This window comes from Phaseolus vulgaris, chromosome 9, assembly GCF_051622355.1.
Source record: "Phaseolus vulgaris cultivar YP4 chromosome 9, ASM5162235v1, whole genome shotgun sequence".
Lineage (NCBI taxonomy): Eukaryota > Viridiplantae > Streptophyta > Magnoliopsida > Fabales > Fabaceae > Phaseolus > Phaseolus vulgaris.
In genome coordinates this window covers 28,943,808-28,958,295 of record NC_143506.1, presented here as the reverse complement: position 1 = coordinate 28,958,295, position 14,488 = coordinate 28,943,808, and the positions used below count along the sequence as shown (strand labels likewise).

Here is a 14,488-nt window from a genome sequence, read left to right as displayed (position 1 = left end):
GAGTTGTTGTTTTGTGACCTTTCATGGAGCTGAATTTGTTCATTTCTTATTTAGCTAAGGATGTCGTCAATGGATAATTAGTTGATGACTAAAACTTGCAATGTTATATTATGAATGTAACATACATTTATTAGCCATTACCTTTGATTCAATTTTGAACGTCTTTAAGGACCTAATTGACTTGGTTGAGTTTTATAAACAAAATGATTTTGACTCAAATCAATGTGTTTCGCAAGTGTTCATTGAATTATTTGATATGATGATATTTTATTTATTATGGGTTAGATTACTTTGAAATGGTCGCTTATTTTCAAATGATTTGTCGGATTGTATTAATTTGATGTGATGATAATTTATTTTCAAACAACTTCGAGTTACCGTGATCGTCGTTTATTTTCAAACGAATTTGTACTATTTTGATTCAATGTAATGGTTGTTTATTTTCAAACAACTTTAGATTACTGTGATGGTCATTTATTTTCAAACAACTTCAAATTACTGTGATAGTAATTTATTTTCAAATGACTTTGGATTACTGTGATGGTCATTAATTTTCAAATGACTTCATACTACTTTGATCTTATGTGATTATCATATATTTTCAAATATCTTCGAATTAGTGTGATAGTCGTTTATTTTTAATTGAGTTCCTACTACTTTGATTTAATGTGATGGTCATTTATTTTCAAATAAATTTGTATTATTGTGATGGTCGTTTATTTTCAAACGAATTCACATTACTTTGGTCCGATGTTGGTCCCACAAGAGCTTCAAATTCTTATCAAATTTGTTTTACATGTCAGATATTGAATTTTGGAGATTCTCCTCATATGTTTGAAGGAGAGTCTTTATATGTGATTTAACAGTTCTAATGGTTTATGGGTCCATCTCAAGATGTGATGATGACGATGTGATAGTTTTGTTTCTGGTAAGTACCATAAGACTTATGGTACTCTAGGAATAACTTTACCCAAACTAATATTCTACATAGATATTTGAGTTGTAAAGGCGCATCCAGTTTGGTTGGATTTTATATTATTATGTTGTGACAATCTCTGTATATCTTAGATACGAGTAGGTATAGTAGGGAAAGACAAATATTCTTTATATATTTATGGTATGCTATTCATGGAAACTGCATGAGAAACATTCCTAGTTTATTAGTAAAAGTAGCAAAGTAATAGACAAGCAAAAAAAATTCGTTGTTAGGTAAAGGAAGGCTTATAGGTATCTTGCATGAAATAAAAATTTCAAAAAGTTACTGTAGTTGTATTTTAATTTTTGTAAATCTTCATAGGTATATGTAGATATGTGCATATATAGGTAAATAGATTAATAAACACACAAAAAATTTAGGTGTGAGGGAAATGTTTAATTTTTTCTATAAAATATGTAATTGATTAGTTTTGACTGGTTGTAAGGTTCCATATTGTATTATCGTTTTTGGCTCAAATATGGTCCTAGTTATTTTATTTTTAGGTTTATATTCTAAATATAACATAATTAGGATTTTTATGTAAGTTTGTTGTTAAGGGTTTTGGCATCCCTTATGTTAAGGGTTTTTATATAATGCATGTCAATCCAAGCGTAAGAAAAAGGAGTCAGAAGCTTCTGAAAGACCTTCCACTCATCAGGATCATCTCTGAGTTGTGGACTATTAGACAGTCCCATTAAGCAACCACAAGAGAAAGCAATTACTATACCCTCTGCTGATGTGATTGTCTTTCTTGAGGTGATTATCCTTCAAATAAAAGACATACCAATTCTCCTAAATATTAAAAGGCGAAAACTCCCTTTAATGAAAGCACAAACACTACAAAAAAAACGTTGTATACGATGGCAGTGATTTTCGTATGAACTAGCGTTTATGAATTGGTCATAGAATTGGTCGTCACAAAGTTTAATATGACGGTCTTACGCTACTCATCGCAACACCTGCCACTTTAATACTTTGTTTAAAGTGATGATTTTTATATGTAATTAGTGTTAGTTATTCCTGTTGCAATTTAATTCATTGAAAAGGATTTCACCACCTCTTTTCAACTAACCTAATTTTAATTGTAAATAAATAGAATTTAACAATTACTTTTTTATAATCTGGTTTGCATAATTCAACTAAATATAATATATTTTTGTAATAAATAAAATTAAATACTGTATAAAGTTATAAGTATCCATTCATTGCATTGAAAATTAAAACACATAATTGTTCAAAAGTTTATACATAATTGAAAATTAAAACACAAATAATTATTGATACATAATTTAAAATTAAAACACACATATTTGTTCATCTCTAAACAATTTTGCTTCCAACACTTGATCATATTACTTGATTAGGTGGTGAAACACCACTTCCAATATCTTATGCCTAAAATAAATAATTTTAAGTTAATATTTTTCAATGTTTATAATTATAAAATAAAAGACACCAATAAATATTTTAATATATTAATGCCTGATTAAATATATTAAGAAGAAGAATATAATAAAAAAATAAATCCTACAATCTAATACTTTAGTGTAATATCTATAATGAATTTACAATGAAAATATATTGGATAATGATACCTCAATTTTTTCGCTAGCCATGTATTTTAACTCGGGACCACAATCAAACATCATTCCATACTTGATCATATATAATAACCTTCAGACAATTAAAACAAAATTCAAAACAATGAATAATAAAAGTAATAATATCCCCATTTTCAAATTGCTAGCAACAGACATGATACAAATAATTTACGTACAACAAAAAACTGTAAGAGAGAAAGTAAATATTGTTTAAAGATGTAAAAAGAATATAAGTTAAAATTATTAATGGTAGCCATTTCAATGTTTCTACGTTGGAAACCGTGGTCTTAAGGCTAACAACTAAATTTGATTTTAGGATAGCCATTTACAAAATGAGCAGCACCTAGTTCATGGCCACTAACCTTGATGCAACATTTGTACTTCGTCACTCATAGACTTCCACTTCTCACCAACTTCCTAGCATATAATTTCCCAACAACGAATACAAAACCAATGAATACTAACCCCAATTCAATTGGTTAAAGCAAAGACGAACTTAAACAAACTTAGCATTCCCTTTTAACATCCTTTGAATAAGGATTAGCTTCCTTGAACATTTTTCTAAAATCATCCCTGCAACAGATGGTTGCCTCAATCAGACACTCAAGCAAACAAACCACGGAATAGTTAATAGCACAACCACTTAAAAACAAAACAATCCTTACAAGAAGACAAAGAAGGTCGTGACCTTCTTAGGCATGTTAGGATCCAGACCTTTTAACACAAATCATGAAAAAAAAGGAGGAATCAGATAACTCACTTCTCTAACTTCTTAGCTTCGGCAGCCTGTTCCACAACCTGCAATTGTGAATAACCAAAAAAAAAACAAACTCACAATAAATTCACCGAAGAACAAAAACAATTGAGACAAAATAAATACCAAGGTTTATTTTAATTTTCGCCTCAAGGCTGCAATTGTGAATGTCGACGAGTACAACGGGCACATTCTTCCTGCAATGGTCACTGCAAAGAAACTGAAAATAAAACACACATCAACAAACAAAAATAACAAAACCGAAAGTAGAAGATAGTCCACAATTAAGAACCACAATAGATTTCACTAATGAAGAACCAACACAAGTCAAAGGTAATCCAACAATAGATTTTGAAGACAAGGTTATAGAGAAATAAACACTATAAGAAAATCATAAAATAAAAAACTAATTTTAGAAAAAAAAATAAATTTATTTTTAAATTAATTTCTATTATTGTTAAATAGTTTTTAAATTAGTATGTAATTAGTTACCAAAATTTTAACTACCAATTATTTAGATTCTAAATGTTGATGAGAACTCTAGCAACCATGAGAAGTTTTCCTATCTCCATGTTCAAATTCTTCGAGGTCAAGCCACAAATAGCCACAACTTGGTAAAAAAAGGTAAAGTCTTGATTAATCACTAATTAATTTGTTTAATTTTGATCACTTTAGTGGATTTTATAATTTTACCAAATTTTAACTTTTTTCAATTAGAAAAATAATAACATTTTTAAAAAAATCAACTACTTTACAAATTATCATAATAATATAATAATATATATTAAAAATTTGGAGAATGGATGGAGGGAAGAAAAGGTGTATCTGTGTTGGACACACGTATCGGACACCAACACTTATATGACATTCGTAGGACACGTATCGGTGAAGTGTCCAATTCAAAAAATATTTGTTAGATTTATGACAATTTTAGCATGAGTCTAACACAATTTTTAAAAAGAGAAATACATTAATTTTCTAAAAACTCAAACTTAATAGTATAAAATTTGATTATAATTATAAAAATAAGAAACAAATCTTTTTGAACCAGCCATGAAAAACATTTTTCTCTTTATGTTAAAAAAACTAAAACATACTTAGTACACATAAATCTTTATTGTCAATTTATATAATTCATAATTATATAATATATAAATTTGTGTCTCCGTGTCCTACATTTTAGAGATTATATATATCTTTGTATTAGTTTTCGTATCCGTATCAGTATCTGTGCTACATAGGAAATACGTACAAAAATTTACAACTATCATAAACACATGAATGTATTTTTATTATATTAAAATAATATAATTTTCAAAAATTAAAATTAAAAGATCGAATCATTATTTTATATGTTTATTTTAAGTTGACGGAAATACATAAACTTTCTTATCTATTTTAGATAATCTAATTTTAAAAGTTATAAAATGAAATATATTATTATTTATGTGATTATTTTTAAATTGAAGAATTACATCATTACTTTTAGATAAAAAAGTGTATAGTTCTATATTATTTAATATAATTATTTATTTTAATAAAAAATAAAATTGTTTGATTAACAATATAAAAAAATTATTTTTAAAATTATATCATTTTTATATTAATATAATAGAATTTCGATATACATAGCTTTGCAAGAATAATATTAAAATAATATATAGTTTTAAGAAAAATAATTATTCAATTATTTATTTTATTAAATGAGAAAATATTTTTTTATTAAAAAGTAAAATTATCTAACTAAAAATATAATAATATAAATAAATAAATCAGCTTAATACAAAAAATTTGAGAGGTAGTTATTTAGGTAACTAATATTAAAATAAAAAAGGCTTCTTCACCTTGACTCAAATTTTGATTTTTGAGATTTCACCGTGATAAAATAAAAAATGTACTGATAGATGCAGAATGGTATAAAATTGCCCAATTTGGTTCTCATTCTTTGCTAAATCAGCACAAACACAATGATAATCATTTAAAAAATTGAGTGAGTGTGGCGAATGAATAAAAACAAAACCATGCTGTATAAAAACAAAACCAAAAACTTATCTCCACCCACTCGCTACCCGCCGCAGCAACTGGTATCCACTTTCTTCCAACTCCACCTTTCTTCCTCCTCAAAAACCAAACATGGTGGTGGCTGGCGTGTCTCAGGCCATCTCCATCTCCATCTCCACCGCCACCAGAACCCCCTCTTTCTTCGAATCTCGCGCCAAAAAACCATCCTCTTCTTTTTTGGGCCTGTTCCACTCTCCCCAGCCCAATCTCTCCCTCTCCGCCAGAAGGAACCGCTACAACACCACCCACTGTTGCCGCTGCACCCTCAATTCCGACGACACCTACCTCAATTGGGATTGGAACCGATGGTGCCGCTATTTCTCTGAAATCGAACAGGCCGAGAATTTTGCCTCTGTCCTTAAGGTACATCGTAAAATAATATATTTATTCTTTTGCCGAATTATCGTGTTCAGTCTCAATAACCTCTCATGTAGGAAAATAATTAAATTTAACTTCTCGCATAAGTTAAAATTTCCGTATGCATAATCAGTTAATTGTTTAATTAATCATTTGGATTCTATGCCTGTTGAATTTATAAGCAGCTGGAAACTGCTCGTTTTTAATCTGTACATGGAAACCGGTTAAAAATTGTGTGTATGAGGAATACAACAGTTAAAAAGTTGCGTAGGTGCTAAAGCCCGTAGTCCTATATAGAGACTAAAACATAAGGGTTATGTTGGCATTGAGTTAATTTATCGGCTTTCTCATTTAGTTTAAGAGTCTGTTTGGATGGATTGTTTTTCATAAGCACTTTTAGAAGAAAAAAAGTAAAAAGGAAAAATGAAATAAAGTTCTCTATAAACTAAAATTAGTTTACACATAAGCTGATTTATAATAGTTCTCTCATATTAAGTTCTCCAAAATTAGACTTTTACCATATACATATGCTAGCTTTATTTTAGGAAGAAACCCATTTCACTTTTTTCTTCTCTTAAAAAGTGTTCACGGATAAATTTACCCAAATTAACCCTTAATCTAAGCTGATTTTAATGAATTGGTGATGATGCTTACGGTACCTGTGTTTGTGTAGTTTCAACTTGATGATGCTGTTGAGAAGGAGGACTTTGAAGAGGCCATTAAGTTGAAGAGGGCTCTATTGGAAGCAACGTCCAAGGACACTGTTGCTGAAATTATGGATCAGTTGAAGGCAAGAGCAGCATAATTGTCTTAATTAGTTGAGTTTTTATTTTTTATTTTTTTACATATGGTGTGGTTGTTACTCGAAGTTAATCAGTGGTTGTGTTATGCTGCAGAGTGCTATAGATGATGAACGATATCATGATGCTTCAAGATTATGTAAATGCACTGGAAGTGGACTGGTATCTTTCTTGATTGCTCAACTTTGTGCTAGCCATTGTTTGATAGTGTTACTTTTTACAGTGTTTTAGTATTCATTTTACATATTTGGAGCTTGATTTTAAGAACTAAAGCCCGGAAAATAGAGCTCTTGGATGAGGAACTTACTTTTATGTTGATGAGAAGTGAAAATTAGTTTGGTCTAAAACTATCTTAGTAGTTCCTAGAAGATGTAGCTTCACTCTCTTAACAAAATTTCAACATGGCTCTGCCAACTAGCCTTCATCCATTGTAGAAGACAAATAAAATATCCACTGCTTGGAGCAACAATGTACAATATTTATTTCTCACATTGAGTTTATTAGATACTCATGCCACATTTAAGTTACCATCACAAATAACTCATGGTCTGGAATGGGTGAATATAAGAATGTAGAAGAATGTTTTGGAAAAGAAATTGGGAGTTATGAGGATTTAAAGTTTGCCCTCTTCAAGGTGTAAACAGAAAAAGTGGTATGTTTGGAAGATATTGGGTATACTTGTAACTACGACAAGGTTTTATAAAGGTTATATACATTGTAATAGGAAAGAAAGTCAACATTATGAAAATTTAAAACAGATGGTGTACCAGATTAGAAAGAAGTTAGTTTTAATAAACTTGTGCAGTTGTCTGGGAAGATAAAGACAACCCATCTAGGAAAAAAAGCAGTTGTCATTTGTGATTTTTGTTACTGATTGATGATCTCGGCAAGCTTTTCTGAATCACAACTCCCTTGTTTGATAACCATTTTTACCTTTATGTGCAGGTGGGCTGGTGGGTAGGCTACTCAAAAACCTCAGATGACCCCTTTGGTAGAATTATACATATAAGTCCTGGTATGGGTAAATTCATTGGCAAGAGTTTCAGTCCAAGGTATGAATGCTCTATATATTATATTTTACCCTGTAGTTTTTTTATTGGGGAGCAGTGCTTATTTCTCTTTAATACAGACAGTTAATGACAGCATCTACTGGAACTCCAATTTTTGAAATTTATGTGGTAAAAAATGCTGATGACACGTATCATATGCAGGTAATATTCAAATTTTCCATCTAAATGATCCTTGTTTATTAGGCTTACTAATGTGCTTGAGGGAAACGAAGTCTTAGTTCAAATGTTGATTCATGGATAGCTTTTATTGTTTCATTATTAATGTCCACATATTTATCAGTAAAAGGCTTAATTTTGGGGTACTAATGCAAATATTTAGTAAGCAAACTGAATATAAAATGAATTATAGAATGGGAACATCATTTGTGGTTTTGCTCAAGTGTATGATTTTCAGTTGGTTTGTCTTCACTGAGTCTTTGTCCATATTATCTACCTGATTGAGTAGTTTGGTTATTTAGAGTGTTTGTATTGCTTATGATGGCATATTGGCAAAACCCAACAGGTAGTGTATTTGCGACAAGCCAAAGGAAAGTCAAAGAGAAACCCTCAATCTATATCTGCTAAAGGCCCGTCCAAACCTGAGGTGGATAATGTATCTTCAGTTGAGGTGAAGGAAGATGAAGAGAAGGTTGAGAGAAATGATGAGAAGGTTGAGAGAAATGATGAGAAAAACAGTAATATCGAGGCAGTAACTGAAGAGGGCATTAAAAGTGTCATAAATTTTCTTAAAGAAAAAATTCCAGGATTAAAAATCAAAGTTATGAATGTTAATGTTGAAGAGGAATCAGCAGAGAACAATGATTCTATTCAGCAATTGATGGAGGAAGATAGTAATAAAACTGGCTCTGGTGAGAATCACCAAGAGGAAGTTGATAACCTCGATGAACCTGATGGGGTCACTCTAGACAGAGATGGAGATGCCACAGAAGAAGAAAAGGATTTGGAAATGAAGCTTTTTATTGGTGGGGTTGTACACAACAATGAGGATACTCCTGTCAAGGATGAATTTATACGTCTTCCAGCTGTAATAAAAAATATGGAAAAGGATTCTTTTGTCTTCAATTTTGCTAGCAAAAATCTAGACTATGGCATCAAAGAAGATAAAGCTTCCAATATCAAGGTGGCTGCTTTAGCAGCGCAAGGAGTCTCGGAGCTTATGCCTCCTGATGTTGCTAATGCATTTTGGAGTTCCGACAAAGTCTCTTCCAAGGTGAGACTGTGATATTTAATCATTTTAAACAAAAGTCATGCATTTCTTTGGAGTTCTGTTAACTCATTCAGTAGGAATTAAGGAACACCTGTTATGATTATTACTGTAATGCTAAGGTTTTCATTGGTGATAAAATCCTGTATGGAAAATATGAGACTATATTATTGATGAAAGATGACTCAGAAGTACAAAATAAGAAAGAGATAATGCTCCCAGAAATGGAGGAAACTCCAATCCCCAAGCCTAAGCTTGAAGATGGAAAACTTATACATAATTTCCCCTGACATAACCCCATCCTTTACATTGGTTCTGTCATCCTTGTTCTCTTGTTTTTAACTTGCAACACTTCTTACCGAACTAATTCACACTTTGCAGCCTTTTTGTCTATGATAGTACTGTTAGAAATATAAGAAATATGTAAAGATTCGTGGTTATTGTTCACTGTCACCTATTTTTTGTGTTGTGTAGTCTATACACAACTTTCAACATCTCTTCAACTTTTCTCTTTTTCAACATGGTATTGAGTAGTACCATTCTTTATAAATTGATTTGTCACTATTCCGTTGCTAAGTTCCTTAAAAAGAAAGTGAAACTCCAATTAGTCACCTCTTACTCTTTGTCTCTTATTTCTAGCATGACTGTCAGTATTCTATTGTGTCCTAGTTTTGTTTGCTACTTTGATTTGTGGTTATTGTTCCTGTCACTGACCTTTTTGTTTTGTAGTCCATACACAACTATCAACATCTCTTCCATCCATCTTTCTTTCTTTGAACATGACATCAGAGCAATACCATTTTTCATGACCTATTTTGTCACTATTCTGTTCCTAAATTCCTTAAAAAGAATGTGAAACTCCAATTAGTCATCTCTTTCACTTTGTCTCTTATTCCAGCATGACTGTCAATTTTTCATAGTGTCCTAATTTGGTTTGGTACTCTAAATTTTGGTTGTTGTTCACCATCACCGACCTTTTTCTTTAGTAGTTTGTACATAGCTTTCAGCTTCTCCTTCATCTATTTTTTTCTTTTAACATGGGATCAAAGCAATACTATCTTCTGTGACTCATTTTGTCACTATTTTGCTTCTAAGTTCCATTAAACAAAAAAAGTGCAACTCCAATTAGTAACCTCTTCTGCTTTTTCTCATATTTCCAGCATGACAGTCAATCTTCCATTGAGTCCACATTTGCCTTGCTACTCTGATTTGTGGTGGACATTCATCATAACCAACTTTTCCGTTGACTCATCCCAAATTTGTTCCTGATGCACTTGTTCTAGCTTTGTCCCAATCGTAGATGCAGTGGCCACAACTTTTCACCCGATACATTTGCCCTGGCTTTTCCCCAAATGCATTAGCCCTGGCTTTCTCCTAAATGCATTTACCCCAATCTTGTTCCAGATGCACTGACCCTGTGTCCCAGAGCACTAACTGTCTCATATGCACTGATCCTGTGTCCCAGAGCACTAGCCTAGTCTGTATCCTAAAGTAAACTTTCAACTTTAAATTTTTTGATTAGTTTGAAGGTTCCAACTGGTTTTGAGAACGACCAACATGATTTGCTTGGCTCGAATTTTTTTTTTCAGGCCAATGATCATTCAAGCTCTGTCTAAGCTATTTCCTCCCCAGCACCCCTGAGTTGGTTTTCCAACTATTGTTTTTTGTGGAATTCATTTTATATGTTTTGCAGAGAAGTGAATTATTTTCCATTAACAAGCTAAAGCTTAGTAAGCTGGAGATTGTGGGGGAGTGTTAGAAATATAAGAAATATCTAAAGATGTTATCTTAGAATATTTTAGAGTATCTTAGATAATCTCGATTTATTCGTTTCTTATAATTTTGTTTTTTTTTTTCTAATTAAGTTGAATCATTGTAGTTATAAGAATGTTATTAGAATCAGATGTATTAAAAACTGTGCATGCAGACAATGCTTTTTCTTTTCCAAGGCGTAGAGAAATTGTGTTAGGCTGGCTGCACACCTGTTCTTTTATTTATTGATTGATTTTCAATAAAATAGCGTAAACTCATCTGACAAAATTACCACTCACCTAATAACAGTAATTGATTTCGGTTATTTACAATTGCAACAACTACATATTAATTGGCTAAGCATATGGTCACAATCTACATCAATATCACTGTTGATTATTGTAATCTAGCCAACCTTAGTATAGGTGAGAGTTCAATGAATATTCTGACATAAATGATAACAGTATAACAGTCAAATAATGGTAATATCAGTTCCCATGAAAATTGATCTTTAACTACTTGTGTGACCCATTGAATTTTTTTTAACTATCACCTGATTTACTGTGGTTTACCTTCAAAGAACTGACTGATGCTTCATCTAGATCTCCAAAAGCATGCGTGATATTGTCAGAGTTGCTATGAGTCAAGCACATAAAAGAACTAGATTATCTGGGGATACATATTTTAACCGGATTATCTGTTCAAGAGGGGATTCTGATCCTTTTGATGGTGAGGTTGCTTATCCTTTTGTGCAAATGATATTTTTTGTATGGAATTTAGGTAAAGCAGAACTAAAAATTGATTGTGCCGGTCAAAATGCAGGGCTCTATGTTGGTGCATTTGGCCCTTATGGCATGGAAATAGTTCATTTGAGGCGAAAATTTGGACATTGGAATGAAGTGAACAGTGAAAATAACACTTCAGACGTTGGATTCTTTGAATATGTGGAGGCTGTGAAGTTAACTGGGGATCTTAATGTTCCTGCTGGCCAGGTTTATACATTTTTAATTTCTTGATCCTATTATCATAGTGAACTTCTATCAAGTTTATGTGTGAGCATGACAAGAAATGATTTTTTTGGTGCAGGTGACATTCCGTGCTAAAATTGGCAGAGGCAATCGCAACACCAATCGTGGGATGTATCCTGATGATTTAGGAGTGGTAAGGCTCTATTTTAATGGATGTATTGGGTGTTGGGCGCTCATTATACTTAATTTCGAAATTAACTTTAGCCCATCATGCTTTAGACCTTTTCTCCAACAATCTTTTACACTATAACCTCAAACCTGTTGTGAGAAATCTGGTATCTTATTAGAAAGATTATGGGATATATCCCGGCAATGCAGAGTTTAATTCGCAGAACTTTGAGGGTTACACCTCCCAATACCCAAAGGCTTAAATTCTCTCACAATTGACAAGATGACATCCCTCATCCCTCTTCATATTTATATACAGCTACTAGTCTACTAGACATAAACCCGCCTTCAATGGACCTAATCAGTTGCAGGCCTTCGACATACCCCCTTGTATTTCTTAGACTAACATTAATTACTAATGGGGAATATGTAGCAATTCTCCCCCTAAGCAGTATTCACCTTGTCCTCAATAGCTATTGGTTGCTGCAAACAAGGTTTCATTTTGTTCTTAACTAGTTGAAGCATGATTATCAAGCCAATTCCATCCTGCTGCTGAAAATAACCGTCACTCCAATCAGGTCAAACAAACATGTCTATGCCCACATGCTCTAGTGCTCTGTTTTATGCAGTACTTTTATTGTATTGGATAGAAATGAAAAGAGTACTTGTTAGGGATCCGAAAATAGAAAGAAGAGAATAACAAGATGGATGAGATAATTCTAATATTATTACTAATACAGTAGGGTGGGTTAACGATGCTACTGCCACAGAACAAGCTCCTTCAAGTAAAAAACTATTCCTTCTTCTTAACAGATTTCTCTCCTCTCTACGTCTTATTTATCTCCCTTGTATTGTCCCTACCCCTCTCACTCCTTAACTGACTCTGTTACATCTTCTGCCACTGCAGCACTTCTCTTCACACCCTTTTATCTCCTTTCATACCCTCCAAACGTTGGGCTTACTGCCATTGTCTAACTCCACATTCCTTGTCCTATCAGTACTCAAACAAATGCGACACTCACCCTCACTTTTTATTGAATGTCTTTTGAATTTTGTTTGTTTCCTTGACTTGCATTGTTATCTAGTAATATAGTTTGATCGATCAATGATCTTTTATTGTTAATTATGAATATGTCATGAATTTTGACTATTTTTTTAAAAATTTGAGCATTTATATGTATATTGTATGAATTAGTTAATCTATATATAAAAATTCTGAATAGTAGCCTTTGCTGGGAGAGGCAAAGGCTACTCATAGCTATCTCTACACCAAGAAAAGGTGACATCTAGTGTACTCCCAAAAGAATTAAATATTTTGCTTTAATTTCTTGGAGGTTGCTTGCTTTCTATATGTACTTGATGTTTTTGAGGCTCTTATAGTTTTTATTGGTTTCATCTTTCTTTGCTTGGGTTTTCTTTTTCAGTTTGTGTTATTTTGTTCAGTTTGTGATGTTCATGAAACATGCAACTAATCTTAAATACTGCACTTATTTCCAAATAGGTTGCTAGTTATAAAGGGCAGGGGAGAATAGCTGACTATGGTTTTCGAAATCCAAAATGGGTCGATGGGGAACTGCTCCAACTTAATGGCAAGGTAAATTAGTCAGAGGCGTTGGATTTTTCTCATGATCAATAATCTTCGTTAGTAAAACTCTGGTAGAATTTCTGTTGACATTTTTCCTGTTCTGCTGTTGTCATATTTAGGGCATGGGACCATACATGAAAGGTGCAGACCTTGGTTTCCTTTATGTAGTACCTGAGCAAAGTTTTTTAGTGTTGTTCCACCGGTTGAAACTACCCGAGTGAGCTATGGTTGATGCTACCCTACTCCTTTATAATTTATTATTTGATGCGGGGTGGAACATGAAGAATTCTGACACTAGCACGAGATTACATGTTACACTTTTTTCAGTGGTAGTTTACCCGACAGGCAGGCACTTGTTTATTTTCTAGCCCTTCTTTGAGTTCATTTTTTATTGTTCCTTTTACCAATCTCTTTGCTATATGTCATCTTGTGTATATAAATTTTGCTGACTAATATAATGGTATGCTAGGAACTCTGGAAATACCGCAAGGGGTCTTTTATGTGCAAAATGTGGATTATGTCTGTGTGTGCCTACTTTCTGGTTTGGTCTTTTCGTTTGTGGAAGTCCAACATAGTCTGCTTGTATGAAAGGGAGCAAATAATAATTAAATTAGAACTTCTTCCCTGTGGTAATTATCCACAGATTTTGTTACACCATTTCCTCTTGAAAGAAAGGAAATAATAATTATAAACTTTATGCTACCCTTATCAAGAAGAATTATGGTCAAGGTGTTGGCAGCACAACAGATGCCTCAAGCTAGATTCCTGAATAAACCTATAGTGCTTTTCAAGACGTGTGAAGAGATAAAAAGGTGTCTTGTGAGAAAGCAAGTGCTCCATCATGTAGCAGGTTGCTTTCAGTGGATGTATTTTTAGTTATTTTTTTGGACCTTAGAAGTTTTGCATAGGAATAAGTTGCATTAAAATGCGCAGTGGGAACCTTTCCAGTGGAAGCTGAGTTAAAGTAAGACGATATTGTTTTTGTTTCTTATAATTAATACACTAAAGTGAGTTCACTCGAACGAAATCAGATTACTTTTCTCCATCTTAAAAGGTTTGTTTAGATTTTAATCGGGCCCGCTTCGATTTTCTTCGTTCATTCACTATAACCCGGACGACTTAAATAGAGCACCAAGAAAATAACTCATAAAATCGTTCTTGTCATATTTAATATTCGTAAGCAGGGACTCCT

At 32.5% G+C, this 14,488-nt stretch overlaps 1 protein-coding gene across 1 annotated transcript; it reads left to right on the top strand.

Moving 5' to 3' along the window:
• Positions 1–5,276: 5,276 nt before the first annotated feature.
• EX2 (UvrB/UvrC domain protein (DUF3506)) lies at positions 5,277–13,948 on the top strand. The gene is made up of 11 exons (XM_068627674.2): positions 5,277–5,755; positions 6,423–6,539; positions 6,646–6,711; positions 7,495–7,601; positions 7,679–7,760; positions 8,122–8,829; positions 11,178–11,304; positions 11,398–11,567; positions 11,662–11,736; positions 13,213–13,305; positions 13,416–13,948. The coding sequence occupies exons 1-11, from the start codon at positions 5,465–5,467 to the stop codon at positions 13,515–13,517; spliced, it is 1,938 nt and encodes a 645-aa protein (XP_068483775.2). The 5' UTR covers positions 5,277–5,464; the 3' UTR covers positions 13,518–13,948.
• Positions 13,949–14,488: the final 540 nt, after the last annotated feature.